Source organism: Stylophora pistillata, chromosome 3 (genome assembly GCF_964205215.1).
Source record: "Stylophora pistillata chromosome 3, jaStyPist1.2, whole genome shotgun sequence".
Classification (NCBI taxonomy): domain Eukaryota; kingdom Metazoa; phylum Cnidaria; class Anthozoa; order Scleractinia; family Pocilloporidae; genus Stylophora; species Stylophora pistillata.
In genome coordinates this window covers 15,089,756-15,105,000 of record NC_142521.1, presented here as the reverse complement: position 1 = coordinate 15,105,000, position 15,245 = coordinate 15,089,756, and the positions used below count along the sequence as shown (strand labels likewise).

The 15,245-nt window shown below is 36.8% G+C and overlaps 3 protein-coding genes across 5 annotated transcripts in view; 1 reads left to right on the top strand and 2 right to left on the bottom strand.

Annotated features, from left to right (window-relative positions):
- Positions 1-6,686, bottom strand: part of LOC111340157 (cyclin-D1-binding protein 1 homolog) — an 8,695-nt gene extending 2,009 nt beyond the window's left edge. Inside the window, exons 1-9 of one of the 3 annotated variants that reach the window (XM_022946944.2) lie at positions 5,881-6,019; positions 5,659-5,730; positions 4,075-4,154; positions 3,862-3,943; positions 3,133-3,229; positions 2,148-2,221; positions 1,589-1,665; positions 1,285-1,404; positions 781-902 (exon numbers count right to left, since the gene is read on the bottom strand). In XM_022946944.2, coding sequence (XP_022802679.1) covers positions 781-902; positions 1,285-1,404; positions 1,589-1,665; positions 2,148-2,221; positions 3,133-3,229; positions 3,862-3,943; positions 4,075-4,154; positions 5,659-5,730; positions 5,881-5,956 — 800 coding nt within the window. In that variant the 5' untranslated portion in view covers positions 5,957-6,019. Of the gene's footprint in view, positions 1-780; positions 903-1,284; positions 1,405-1,588; positions 1,666-2,147; positions 2,222-3,132; positions 3,230-3,861; positions 3,944-4,074; positions 4,155-5,121; positions 5,258-5,658; positions 5,731-5,880; positions 6,020-6,553 lie in introns of those variants that run through there. The other 2 variants (XM_022946945.2, XM_088753902.1) reach the window with 2 other exon arrangements.
- Positions 6,106-12,244, top strand: LOC111340158 (protein AKTIP homolog). The gene is made up of 9 exons (XM_022946946.2): positions 6,106-6,247; positions 6,597-6,856; positions 7,978-8,042; positions 8,413-8,513; positions 9,430-9,518; positions 9,859-9,957; positions 10,135-10,239; positions 10,651-10,711; positions 10,913-12,244. The coding sequence occupies exons 1-9, from the start codon at positions 6,215-6,217 to the stop codon at positions 11,009-11,011; spliced, it is 912 nt and encodes a 303-aa protein (XP_022802681.2). The 5' UTR covers positions 6,106-6,214; the 3' UTR covers positions 11,012-12,244.
- A 43-nt stretch (positions 12,245-12,287) lies between these two features.
- On the bottom strand, positions 12,288-15,195 carry LOC111340159 (UPF0598 protein CG30010). The gene is made up of 3 exons (XM_022946948.2): positions 14,919-15,195; positions 13,444-13,492; positions 12,288-13,309 (listed from the first exon to the last, which is right to left on the bottom strand). Exons 1-3 carry the CDS (start codon positions 15,057-15,059, stop codon positions 12,822-12,824), a joined length of 678 nt encoding a protein of 225 aa, XP_022802683.1. The 5' UTR covers positions 15,060-15,195; the 3' UTR covers positions 12,288-12,821.
- Positions 15,196-15,245: the final 50 nt, after the last annotated feature.

The window sequence follows — 15,245 nt, the reverse complement described above, 5'->3', positions numbered from 1 at the left end:
CTAGTCTGGAGATTATGGTGTCGCATCAAGCCAACAAGTTTATCAGGTCTGATTTTCGCTATTGCATAAATAGCGCTCTCTACTGCGAGGATTGTGCATCATACGTAAGTTTATCTGATCTTGCAAGAGGTGGGTAAGTTTCTAATAGAAACTGTGGTGCTGCGTCTGCGGGGGTAACAAGGTAAATTGGTTTTATCACCTGAGTTGATAGTGTAAATTGGCCACCGTAAAGAGTTTCAAAGTTGACGTTTCGCCCGGAGCGTTAGCCCTTCGTCAGAGTGATTGTTTTTGTAAGAGATGTGTCTTTTACTGCAGCCATGATGTATATATATCTTATTAACCAAGCGCTAGGGCCGTACTGGGAGAATATCGGCCCGAGGTCTTGACAGTACGGACCGAGCGCAGCGAGGTCCGTACAAAAAAGACCGAGGGCCGATATTCTTCCAGTACGGTCCCGAGCAAGCTTGGTTAATAAGAGATTTATTACACGACTGAAGTTCAAAGGGACACAAGTGCGGTATCATTCGGGACCATTCGGGACAGTGCCCGGTCCAATACTGAGAGAATATTGACCGGCAATAGAGCATTTTTATTGCTTGATTTTAGTTATTGGCCCTCTGACTTCCCGAGTCGTGAAATAAAACTGGATATTTCATTGTTTGTAAAATGGAAAAAAAGCACAACCTTTTTTTCTTTGTGGTAACTTTTATCAAATAAGACATTAACTTGATGCAGAAAAAAAAATTGGGGCCATATGCACTTAAAATATTAAACAGTCACCTTGCACTGGTTCTCTGGATTTCGTCTGCCATTGAATCTAGTTGCTGAATATTTTCTACTGATGTTACTTGACCTGAAGTCTGAATGGCACTGGAAATTTTCTTTACACAAGACCTACATGCCTGAAACATTAAAAAAAAAAAAAAAACTATAGAAAATAATAAACAGATTGATATTGAAAGAGGCTTATCTAAATTAGTCAGTCATTCAGTCCATCAATTAGTCCGTTGAGTAACCACTCACCAGTGAGTGAGTCAACCTATGAAAATAGTAATTTGATTGGATCCAGCTCAGCAGTTAGTTAGTTGGTAAGCCAGCCAACCATCCAGCTGGCTAGTCTGTGAGTCAGTCACTTGGAAGGTCGGTCAACAAGTAAGTGTCCAAATGAATAAGTCAGTCAGTAAGTCATTCATTAGGTCAGTCACTAAATCAGTCAATCAGTCAGTGACTCAATCAGCCAATCTATAATAAAAGTCCATTATTTTGTAATTCAACATTGCATACCTTGACAAGCCCTATACAAGGAGGAACCAATAATTTATCTTCACTTGACCAACCATCTTTGTTTGTTGCATTATCATCTTCATCACAATCATCTTCTTGACGTCCATTACATTTTTGAGCCTATAAAACAGAAGAAAACCCACCAAGTAAAGTTAACCAGGTTGACCTGTATAACTCATTTGGCCATAAATCTGATTGAAGTTATTTGCAGCAGGCAGTGGAATAATGTTTTTTGTTTTAAGGTTCTTACAAAACTGAACCGATCACACTTGGGAAAATTCAACATAACCACACTTATAAATACCTCATTTAACTCAGTGAGAGCATCTTTGATCAACTCTGAACTAGCCTGGAATACTTGTAAAACTGCATGTTTGTTATCTGCCAAAAATTTCACAACAAGAGTTTCTTAAGCGTGCATCAATAGCATTAAGTGTGTAATCATCATAATTGACAGTAGAATAATCCATTTTGTTCCCTCTCTTGAAAACTTTTCTTTTGTCTCTTGGTAAAATGGTATTTTTTAAATTCAAAGTGCTTTTGGTTGCACAAGTGGTTTTATATAAGCGAGATAAGGCAGTTTATTATACATTAGATTTACTGTGAAACATCTGCTTGGTTGAGAGCATTCAGTCAGTATACAGTAATATGCAAAGTTGTCATGAAAACCCAATAACTGCAGCAGATATTGGGTTATCATTGCAAGTTAAAAGTCTGTCTAGTTTTGGCAGATAATTCAGACCCTCGTTTTGATAATTCAGGACATCCTGCTCAACCTCATGCAATAATTGCTTACTTCCTTTCACAAAAGACTGACTGACCTTTCATAAGTGTATTTTAAAAACTCGTCTGGAATTTCTTACCCGCTGGAAGGTGTTGGAAACCATCACAATGCTCCCACAAAGTTCCTGTTGATTTTGTCTTTGCACTGGCAACACTGGCAAACAAATCAATCATTAATTTAAAATTAATTGACAATCTTTTACATGACCCCCTTGTCGACTCAAATTTAACCAGACTATACAGTCAGTTTACTATCTGGCCTCATTTGTCCAAAGGGTGATAACGCTACTCATTTGAAAAATCTCCATCCCGTGGATAGAGCAGAATACTTTGCTATCATTTGTTTGCTGAATAGCAGCTGCTTTGTCATTAGACAGTGTTATTACATGACTCGGGCAGTCAGAGGGCCAATAACTAAAATCGACCAATCAAAATGCTCTATTGCCGGTCAATATTCTCTCAGTGCGGTGGATGCGGCCGTGTCTGCCGTTCTAGAATTGGGCTTTTCAGCCATGAGAGAAAGTGTTTGTCGCAATTGCGCTAGTCATGGACATGGTCCGATGACTGCCTACTACTATTCTCTCAGTATTGGACCGGGCACTGTCCCGAATAGTCACATGGATCACACTTGTGTCCCTTTGAACTTCGGTTGTATAATAAATCTCTTATTAACCAAGCTTGCTTGGGACCGTACTGGAAGAATATCGGCCCTTTGTCTTTTTTGTACGGACCTCGCTGTGCTCAGTCTGTACTGTCAACACCTCGGGCCGATATTCTCCCAGTACGGCCCTCGCGCTTGGTTAATAAGATATATTTATACACCTTTTAGCCCTTTACACCCCAGCTTCATTATGCATATTCTCCATACTGTTCTTCATACATTTCCTAACAAGCTAACAGGGAGAATTGGTTTAACAACCCCAAGCTTCTTCAGTTGCTGATCATTTCCTTTATTCTCCTGACCTTAATGCATGATTCAGGGGTGATATTGTAAGGAGAAATTAGATGCTAGTCACTTGTAAGGGTCAAACATTTAAACAACTGAACCCAGATTTCCTACAGCACCTTGCACAGCCTTCCTTGATAAATGAAGCAGCAAGAGTTTGACAGTCGTCCACTACAGTCAGAACAGATTCTTGAAGTTTCTTATAAAGATATTTCCCTGAAAGTAGTGTATACAGACTCTGTACATGAATTTTGACAGTCAAACCTCTTACTCCACTCTATAAACCACTCAAGTAGTCTGAAGTATCAGCCATCTCCCTGTCCCAGTCTTCCCTCTGGCTTAGATGTGTTTTTGTAGAATGGGGCAAGGAGATGGCTAACACTTCAGACTAACATAGAGGGAAATTATCTACAGATTTAACAAGGCAAGATGGTGTATAGCTTTCTTACAAACATTAGTCAATTTTCACTTGTTATTGTAAGAGTCAGGGAGAGACTCAGCGGCCTAGTGGTCACCACACTAGTGTTTGAGTCAATAAGTCTGAGACAGATCCATACCTGGTTCTTAATTGGGCAGGACACTTAACTATTGCAGTACCTAACTCCACCTAAGAGTGAAATTGGATACCAGAAAACTATAAGAGAAAGCAATTGAGTCACTTAGGGAGGGGATAGAGCGGGGGGGGGGGGGGGGGTCACCCCTGATGGACTGGCATCCTTTGCAGGAGAACTAGTAAAACTGCTATTTGCATCATGACAATGAAAATATGGAAAGTTCTAGAGGTAGTGGGCCACTGTTTCATAAAAAAATTGCTAGTTCAGGTGTTAACCACTATTATCAAATTTTACCTTGGGACATTGGTAAAGAACGAAATATTGTCAACATGGCTATGACAGATGTCTCAAATCCAGTCAGGAGACACTGCAATTCCTGAAAAAGTGAACATTTTAATGGGGCACGTTTTAACAATAGTTGGTTTAAACAAACTGGTTGAAGAGTGAGTTACAGTATCCTAAATTTAGACCTTAAAAAAAAAAAAAGTTTTAAATGGTGTGACTCACATCAACTGATGGTACTGGAGGCTTTGAAAAGGAAATGGTCAGTTTGGTTGCTTCTTTAGAAACAGCTCTAAAGGTCATGCCTGAAGGAAAAGAGAATGAATGAACATTATGCACTCTTCAAGGAATACAAGGTGGGAAAGAAGGAGTGCAGCCTTTTTTTGCAAAATAATTCAAATGGCGTAGTAAGGAAGGGCATGCATGACTGAGTCTCTTTTTTCAAGTATTCACTGTGTTTGCCAGCTGTATGGCTCCAACAAAACCAAAAAGCAGTTTTATAACCATGTATGCATGAGCTGCAGTCCAACTTTATGTGGCACATCAGCAATTATAACATAACCAAAGTAAAGCACGCGCTCTGATGGGTCAATTTAGCGTCCCCCATTTGCCCATGGGTGTACGCTGCTGACGTGAGCAAATGCAAAGACTATTTTTCCGCGCGCGCTTGTTTTTTCTGGTCGTGTAAGATTTGTTAAATCTCTTTAGCTACAATGTATCAATGTTATGTTATAAAACAAATGGTAAACACCACAGCGTACACTATTGAGTTATGGATGCACTTGGGAGGTTTGCTAAGCTTGGGAGGTTTGCACTTGGGAGGTTTGCTTTTTCGTGCTTAGCAACCTCCCAAGTGCATCCATAACTCAATAGTGTACGCTGTGGTGTTTACCATTTGTTAAAAGCTCTGCTTGAGGGGGATCTCATTTTAGTTATGGGTAAAATTGAAGAAGAGGTCCCCAAAATATCTGTCGGCTAACTATCGGCTGACTGTTCACTGACAGTTGGCCGACGTAATGAAAACAAATTCAGAAACGAGTAAATAGACTGTCAGCTTGGTAAGTTTGAACTTTCACAATTACCTCAAAATGAATTTTGACGAACACCATGCGATAAAGGTAAATTTCAAGTGCGAGGCATTTTTGGCCATATCGATCTTCATTTATGTGAACTTGATGTGTAGTATCTGACTGACACATTTCGTTCCACTGAAATCGGAAGAATTTAGTTACTTAGATTTAGCGACACGAGTAAATTTTTTCAAAGACTCACAAAGTCGCAGGAGCCCGTGTTTTCGTTGTGTTTCTGTTGTGTTTTCATTGTGTTTCTGTTGTGTTTTCGTTGTGTTTTCTGAGTTTTGTTCTCCAACAGTCAGCTGACAGATATTTTGGCGAGCTGTTCAGATACTCTAGGAGATGAACAAAAATGTATTATGTGCCTGATTCTGAGTGATCTACTTCATCCGGGGGAGGGGGATTTTTTGCATGACCCCCACTCTGAAAATACCCACGTGTTTCCTATATCCTTTACCAAAAACTATGAAACCTATGCTATGGACCTTTGGGCGTAACATTCATCAAAGTGACATTAGTGCAACTAGTGAATGGCCACTGACTTTACAACCACAAATAACCTTCTCCAATCTTCCTGAGGATAGCAGACAGCATGGAGAGAAGGGGATAAGCACACTTTCACAACAAGCCAGTACTGGGCTGACTATGATGATGATGATGAGAATGATAATGATGATGACTGAAATATGATCCTTTATGAAACATTATAAAAATCTTATTCCACCAATTTCATCACCTAACTTCATCCAAAATTCTTCCAGAGAGAAACTCAACTCCAAGTCCTCCATCACTTGTCCTAAGCTTCCCTCTGTATTGGACACAAAGAGGATAAACATCCTTTTGATAAGAAAACTACTGACGATTGTAATGAACGATTAAAGACAAAAAACGACTGATCATCATCGTAATACTTTCACGAATAGATGAGGATGTTGCAAGGTTAAAATTAAAAGCGAACCTTTAATTTTCTCGGCGCAAAGTCCAAGAGTGTCCATCAGAGACTGCAGAACCTCTTCAATTCCAGTAGCCGCCATTTTGGAAATTCTCGTTTAATTCACGATGAATTTCCGACTGTTACCGAGAATTGTAAAACACGTGACTCTGCTTTTCAACATGGCCGTCGCGAGATTATGATAAATATTCATGATTTGAAGAGTGATTGTGGAACTAGAGAAGCATCTCTTACATGGAATGATAATTTATAATGACAACTAGACGTTTGGAGAAGCGTTTAATTTTATGTTGATACCCTGTGGAGAATGTTTTCGAGTGCTTCGAGGAGTCGGTGAACGATGTTAAAGGTTACTCACCAGCTTAAGAAAAAGGTAAAACTGTAACATTACTTTATCGAGAGCGGCTGAAAATATAGCTTAAGAGTTTTTAGATTTGCGAGAGAGTTTTGTTTACTATGATAGCATTGCGCGCATGCCATCGTAACGTAGATCGTGTTACGAGTAAGTAGAGTGAAACCTTAACTAGTTTCGAGTGTAATTTAGATGAGCACAGACCCGTGAACAACCATTACAAGTAACAAGACTTCCGTTTTTAAGCGATAGCAATGGTTGTCAAACCACATTATGTTCACGTTGTAGTGTTAACTGTCACAGATAAGCTCCAATTTCGGGACTTACCGGACTTATCTCATTTGCCCTTTCCTAATTCTTTTCTGAATAGCTCTTTCTGGGAGAAATCGATGACAAAACCGACAAGGTGAAAGAGAGAGGTAGCTCGAAAACGAACGAGATGCAGACTTCTGGATTAGCAGATGGCAACTCGCCAATAAACAAGCGAAAGTCTTTGCCGGCTGTGCCATCTCCAGAGGAAGAAAAGTCGATGAATTTATCGGTTGCAAAGCAGAGGTCACCAACAGCTAATCCTACCCAGGTGAAGGCGTATGGGCCCTATTTCCTCGAGTACACGCTAATGGCGGAATAGTAAGTTTTCGTTATTACTTAAGTCGCATCATAATCGTGTGTACAATGCGCGAGTTTTGACGCCGTGAATAATTTAATTACACGGAATTGGCAAATGCATGCAAGTCTTTTTAACCCACATGTTTACAAGAGATTTCACTAATTGTCTTTGCAAGGGATTCAAATTCTTTCAAATTCCCTTTATGTATTGGTGTCTCGGCTCTCATTATATTTAGCTCTTGACCATCAAAAATAAAGTTTGACTGTTAAAGTGATAAGCATTAAGTGTAGCAGCAGGGGTCTTGGCGCAGCAAGAACTTTTGTAATCTTACAGTAAGAATTGTTGAATTACCATTTGTAATCGTATGGTGTGATCATAAAGTCATTATGATGGGATAATGCAGAATCTTGGAGGTAAACAAAATATCGTTGAGACCTTTTGTGGTCTTTTCATCATCTTGTCATTCTGGTCCTGGTAGTTGGAAGTTTGGATAATGCTATCCACCACATAAATCGCTATCCAGAGGATAGCGCAGTACATTTTGCTACCATTCATCTGCTGATTAGTATGTTGTAGATTAGATGGCACAATCTGCTCTTTATACAACTGATACTGGATAGTATGATATAGTTAATATTAGCATTTAAAAAAAATGCGATTAGAGTGTAAGGTATAAAATTAGTATTTTGTCTGTGTGAACAGTGCAATATGAAGGAGAGAATCATATATTGTGAGGGTAGTGAGGGGTGAAGTTTCTATACAGCTGACTAACACTCTTGATGGGTCAAATTAAATCTAGTTTCATTCTGATTTCAAATCTAAGGAATTCTGAAAAAGATGAACAGTTCCAGTAGTGCAGTCACTGCGGGATGTTTGAGTTGTTAGGCTTGCCATTTTTAGAGGGCAAGAAAGAGACAAAAGTGCATAAACTTTTTGAAAGCAATAATCAAAATTACTTGTGTACACTCAAACTGTTCAACATTTTAAAACTCAGGGTAAAACCTTACAATAATAGTAAATTAAGTGTGATGGAACACATGTTGCACCTAATTTGGAATATTTAGGTTTAAAAAAAAAAACAAAAATAAAACGTGTGATCTTTTCTTTATAATCAGTGTGTCTTATCTCATTGTCTCCACAGCAATCAACTCAGAAGTCAAAGAATCCCAGGTGTTTATGTCCTTCCTGCTGCCAAGTCTCCTCTTGGTAAGGATTTGTTATTTTTTTCTTAAATTAAACATGGTTTCCCACAGTCTGAGTAGGGATGCATTGTTCCAGAAGATGTGTAACACCAGTTATAACATTGCGCAGCACTTGGAGGTATTGCACAAGACACTTTTAGCCTCACTACCCCTTGAAGAACACAGGATACTTTTGTCTTAACTCTTTCACTCCCAAGATCTTATGAGTAACTCTCCTTACTATTTAACATAAAATTTTATGATGCTAGTTTGGAGAACTTGGTAGTTATTCAGTTCAAAATCCCCTCTTTTATATTTTATTTATTCTCATAATTTTTCTACTTGATTTTAATTATCTACTAACATGTATCTGTTTGTTATTTTTACTCTTTCAGTATGGTTTGGAGTTATTTTTATCAGGATGGGCTCTTATCAAGATGGTATATTCAAGTTCATAATGAAAATTCCTGAAAATTTTCCTGATGGAGACTGTCCTGTAAGTATGTATTTAACTGTCCAAAGATAACAAAAGGAAAATAATTCATCAGCAATGATTGATGATGTAATGCCCACAGAGCTGTTTATATACTTTACTCAGTTTGTTGTGGGGCAGTTGGTGACAAGTTAATTATTCCTATCGTCTCATATCTTTGGGCAGAATAGGTAATTAGCCTTTTAACCTCTGAAAGTGACAAGCATCTAAATTCTCCTTACAATAACACCCTTGAATCAAACATCAAGGTTACAGGAATAAATGAAATGATCACCAACCAATGAAGCTTTTGATTGGGTTAACAATTAGGGTTAACAATTTCTTACCATGGTGTAGTACAGGCTGAATAAGTAGTAAATTAAGAAATTACTTTTATTATTTATGACATGTTCTGAAATATGGTCAGAAAACTTAGCACTGTGCAAAGTCATTTTGTTGCTCTTCAGTGACTTGGACAAATACCTCTTACTAACTAAGTTAGGTCTCTACTGTAAGTTATAGACCAAGTATTTTTCAACTCAGTTTTATGGCCCAAGCACAAAGTAGGAGGGATGTAAATCTGAGTGGAAGTAATGAGCTTCTGTAACTTAAAGTACAGACCAAGAAAATGAGGTTTGCAAGATATTTATTTTCTCTCTGGGTTCAAATACAGGGAGGAGATTTAAATTCAAACAAGATGTTGAATTTAGTGAGTCACGCAGTGAAATACAGCCTGCTAAATTGACCATTTATAGTGCACATACTAACTGGACTACATACTATGGACCATAGGACCTCAGATTTATGAGATGAGAGACTTAAGGCACCCAATGATTCTTCTTAGAGTGCAGCTTTGGGGTCTGAGAATCAGCTGTTTGTAAAATAAGTGATTATCAAAAACTGTATGCTATATTAAAATATTAAACATTTTTTCTCACAGAGTGTTGTATTCAAGCCCCCAGTGTTTCATCCCATTGTAAATATGGAGACTGGAGAATTAGATGTTAAGCGAGCTTTTCCTAAGTGGAGGTAGTGCATCTGATAAATATGTATTCAGGGGTGGAGGGGGGAAAGAAGGAGGAGGGTGTTTCTGGAATTTATTGTCAGTTGAAAGAAAACTTTTGATAAACAATTATAGTTTGCAAGGGTAGACAAGCACCAAATAGTCAGGAGTGAACTCAAAAGGGGGGCAAGGATAGTTATGATTCACAAATAGAAAATGTGGAAAATTCTGGCGAAGTATTGCTACATAGTTCTGATCTAGTTAATTGTTATACTTGTCCATAAACTGCACTTTGCAATGTATCAACTTAAGTGATCAGGTTTCTTTTATTATTTCCTTTTTTTTTTTTTTTTTTTCGGAAAAAAGGAGAAACATAAATCACTTGTGTCAAGTGTTGCTGTATGCTAGAAGGATATTTTATAAAATTGATATGAAGAATCCGCTTAATCCTGAAGCTGCCAACTTGTAAGTACCGGCCTTCTTGAAATACATTTACTTTTAACTGTGTGTAAGAGACTGTGAGATAGAAACTTTGATTTGAAATTCCTTCAGTATTTTTTTCCAACATTAATTCCATGTAAGCATTGAAGGTTACTTTTAGTTTTGAAGGCCATTTGTAATTTTTTTTTTTTTTACTTACAGGTATGAAAATGATAGAGATAATTTCAAACAAAAAGTTAACATGTCACTTAGAGCTTGCCTTAATGAGCTTCATCTACCTCTAGCAGATGACCCTCATGCAATTAGGTGGGTTGAGTTTATCATCTGTGTATGGTTCAGTGTTGGCAAAATGTAATGTAAGGTGGTTTGACTCTAGCTATTATCCTTGTCAAGTCACATTTTCCCAGTCAACAGCAGTCTTCAACAAAATACAGTTTTAGTGGTAGAATTTTAATTGTTTTCACTGGGTTAATAGAGTCCAGTGAATCATGCTTTAAATTGGAAGCATGGGTCAATGGTCTTCAAAAAAATCAGGTAGTCAATCTATCAATCCATCAATCAGTTGATCTGTCAGTGATGATCTGTCATAGGGGGAAAATGACATTGGAATGATTTATTTAGGAATTAATATTCCGAGACTAGAAAATGGCTTGGACATTGAATACAATTTGATGTAAAATGTATTTTTGTGTTTATAAATATGTTATGTTCACACAGGTTTGTTGAACTCAGCCCTGATCAGCATGATGAGATAAAGACTCAAATTATTGATATTCAGGTAGAGAAGCAAGGTTTTTTTTTTTTACCTTTTTTCACATTCTTACTTATAACTAATGTTAGGCCAGTCTTGGTGATTTTGCAAGCAATACATTGTACATTTATAGCAATTCAGTCTTGACCGAAAATCAGTGGTTAATTAACGTGGGTGCTTATGGTAACAGTTGTTGTTTATTACCTCTACTTGTTTGCGTATCAACAGAGTAAACCGGAAAGTCTTCCAACAGCTAATGCGCACAAGTCTGGTTTATCGTGGATGAGGAAAGGTTCCAATCAAATTTTTAGCAAGCAAGAGAGCTAGCAGAGTGTTTAAGTCTACTAAATGAAAATATGTAAATAAACAGACAAACACTCTTATAGGAGTTCCAGATTTTTTTTTTCTCAATTTTTTAAAGGAAATACAGAAAGTGGACAGGTCAAAAGAGTGTATAAGAATAGAGGTACTTGAATAGTTAATTTTGATTTGACTTGGCCCTTAACCCACCGACGTCACCATGCATATTCTCCATACTGTTCTCTATACATTTCCTAAGGTACTGACAAGGAGAATTTGTTTAACAAACAAAAGCTCTTTAGTTGATCATTTTTGTGATTCTCCTGACCTTAACATGTGATTCAGGGATGATAATGCAAGGAGAAATTAAATGTTAGTCACTCTAAGGGATTGAAGGGTTGGTGTATGTTGACAAGAATTCTGTCTACTTTGTGGCTGGGAAAAATGCTTGCAACTTGATTTGGTACTACAAATGATTGACAGTTTCTTCAGAGTAATTTTAAGGGAGTACTGATTCAAAAAGTCTAAAGGAAGTTTCATCATGAACAGTGTTAGCTGTTAATAGACGTATATCTCCTGCCTTGTGGTTATGCTCCACTTTAAGTCTTATCACACCAGTGTTCAAGGTTAGGGTGGATGTCTAGAAGTTATTTTAACATGTGCAAAAGTAAGGTACCAGTTTTACTGTTTCACGTCACACATCCAAAGGGAATATTTCAATAATTATTATTAGTTATTGAATAATAAATTTAGTTATCAGGGAATGAAAGTTGTGGTTGATAAATCAATATTTAAAGAGAATCATTTCTTTCTGGTTTAGACATTGATGTTGGGCAGCCACCAAATACTGTCATAACCTCATACAAGGGGTCTTGTCAAAATGTAGTGTCATTTTTCATACCAATGAAATATCTCTTCTTAGAACAACTGAGGTTCATGCAAAAATCTTTCAAGACACAAAGCTGTGGTAAATTGTTGTAACTTAATTTACAAAACATTTTCCCCCTAACTAGTCAGCAATTCCTAATCATTAACAAGTGGACATGATAAAGTTAAGGTAAATTTCATAGCATGAAGTAATTCAGTTTTAAAATGTCTTTATTTGAGATTTTTGTTGGGTTGGAAATTCAGAGTGCCTAGCAAGCAACCTTATGATTTTTTTTACACTAGAAGTTATTTATCTTAAATAAAAATAACATAAACTGTAATTTGTATTTCTGTAAAATACTGAAATTATGAATAAAATTAACTCAATTTGTACATGGTCTTTGCTTTTGCAGGGTTTCAACTACGAGTCTGATAATTAATAAAACTTTTCTTTTTTATTTCCCTTCTCACAAGAATAGTTAAATAACCCAGATTTATTACAATTATCTCCAGTTATGTTTTTGTCATCAATAGCATTTTCTTAGTATCTAGTGAAAACATTAATGAATAAAATAAGCCACAAGCAAAGACTTATTCCACTTACTCAAATTATGGAATTGATTCCTTAGATGTCTTACTTTGCAAGTGTCTCATTAATTTTTAATCAGTGAGAGAGTGTCAGCACTCTGACAATTCATGACTGTCGAGTGTTTACCACTTGAAGATAAACAGTGTCTATTTTTTGGTTTCAAACTGAGCAAGATGTAATCCCTTGCAATAATACTTTGAAGTTACAGCCAGAAGGCCACAAGTTGCTGGTACCATAACATGGTAAAAAAAAAATAAATAAAAAAAAAAGAGCAAGATCCTGCAGTTTCCAGCCTTTTCAACAAGAAGAATATTGTATATCTAGAAAGTATGGTAATATCATGCAACATGACTTGCTGTGGTTCATAACTAAATTATGTTGTCACTGAGATTTTCTTTTCATAAGTTCCTCCACCTCAGCTGACCTTAGATACTTCCATACTGAATTGTCCAATTCATAGCAAGTCCCTTTCCAATTGAAATGTGTTGGAGGGTCATTTTCCTGGTTCCCTTTTCGGTATTCAAAGTGAGGACTCAGTTCAATAGCAAGACTTGACTTAATCAGTGCCACACCACCAACTTTATCTGGTCCTGGATGATAAATTCTTCCACTCTCGGGAAGCATGCAGACCTTTTCTGGTTGAAATGGGAATGTTAGTGTTTCTCCAATTCCACTGTAGGTCAAAAGTCCAGGTGATTTACTGCCACCATCTATATCTTCCATAATGGTGGCAAAAACAACTGGCACATCATCACAACGGATGTAGTTCATTTCAAGACCACAGGGTGAAATGAAAGGGAAGTCCTCCTCAAACCTTGATGTTTTATTTTGTTTCAGTCTCTTGAAGAAAAACTTGAGAAACTGCTTGTCTGAAATTAACAAATTCAAAGTGAGACAGGTATGAGGAGTATAATAAGCATTGAATGAAGAACACAATGAAGTTCACACAGAACTGGAATTTCAACCAAGTTAACAATAAAACATGGGATCTCCCCATAATAACCTTTAAAACAGGTAATAAAATTCTTCACTTTTGTGTCATCAAGGAACAACTGAAAGAGAATGGCAAATCTTTAGTACATCTCACCATAGTTCATGAAGGTTGTACTACATTTGTATTAAGTCAAAGAAACAGGCTTCAATTAAACTTTAAACAAATTTCTGTCCCCTTTTGTAATCTTTATGTGAATAAGTTAGTTTATTCCTTACTTCTTTCAATTTCCAACTGAATTTCTTGTTGATAGAATCTTCATATTTTCATTGATTCTATCCTCACAGACAGAAGGTAATAAATGTTGTGGTGTAACTAAACTGAAAATATTGCCAGTCTCAATAAAATAATAATAATTGCGGCCCAGGACCAAAGCCTCCCTACCAAGTCTTATTTCGCAAGGATTGTTAAAGACAGTAGCAGTCCACTATGCAGAATATGCCACAAGTATGAAGAAACGGTAGATCTAGCTGCCACGAACTCACAAAAACTGATTATCTAGAGAGGCACAATAAGGCAGCTACATATATTCATTGGAAGGCATGCCAGCATTACAATCTTGAAGTCCCAGACAGGTGGTATGAACATAAACCTGAGACATAATATTAATAATAATAATAATAATTTTTTAAAATAATAGTAATCAAACTTTATTAACACTCAAAGCAAATAACTATTTACAGGTTAAAAGTAAAAACGACCTAATAGTAGTTCCGATTTCAATTAAAATCCTATTTACAATCTAATCCTTTTCATCATTAATATTATTATTGTCGATGCTAAAATAAAAATGCGTCTTTATTGTTCAAGAAATAAAATTACACTAGCCCTAAAATATTAATCATAATAATTTAATAAATTCACAAAAAGGTAGAAATAAAAAAAAGAGAAGGTATATATAAAAACTTGGTAAAATTCACAAAACTAGGTTTGACAAGTGGTAGCGTTGTCGAGGGAGAAGTCCAAGTTGATGATATTGAGGGTTCTTCTGATAATAATAATAATAATAATAATAATAATAATAGTTATAGTAATAATTAAAACATAGGCAAATTATCTAAACAGAGGTACACCAATTCTTACCCTGAACCCCTTGCTGAAAAATGAACATTACAACCGTTTTTCAGAACCACGCCTCACTTCTTCCTTACTTACAGTATGGGGGAAAGGTTTTCGACAAAAATACTTCAAACAGCTGACATATATTTTTGCAAAAGTAAGGAAATCCAAGCACATACATAAACGCAATCCATGTAAACATGAATATTAATTCAATCCATGTGTAATGCAGGTCAACTAATCAAAGGTCAATTTCGATCAGTGACCTGAAATAAACTATTTTTTTATTGAGTGTCACACAACTGTCTGTAGTTTTCGACTGCGGCGTGCTCCACTGGTGTAATATTCCTAAGTTGTGGCTAGAGGACTTGAATTAAGAGTGTAAAAACAGTAAAATGAAAGAATAAGCCACAATTCTATAGTTATACCTGTCCTTGATGGTCAATGTAGTAAAAGTACTCTCGCACTTTTGGTGAAGGAGATTGACCTTGTACATACGACACAACATGACGTGATACAGCAAACTGACTGCCCCGAAGCACACATCCACGCCTAAACAGAGCTAACATATGGCTGCCAGTTCCTCTTTAGCTGGGCTTCAAGTAATAGAGTAAAGGCAAGACAGATGAGCACAATAACGTAACTGGAAATAAATCGATAACTTGTGCTAAGCTGCCGTTTTGTTTTGATTTTGCGAGGATTACAGCGACCGCAAGGCAATGTGGGGGTACGCATGCCTTTGTTTGAACTCGCTG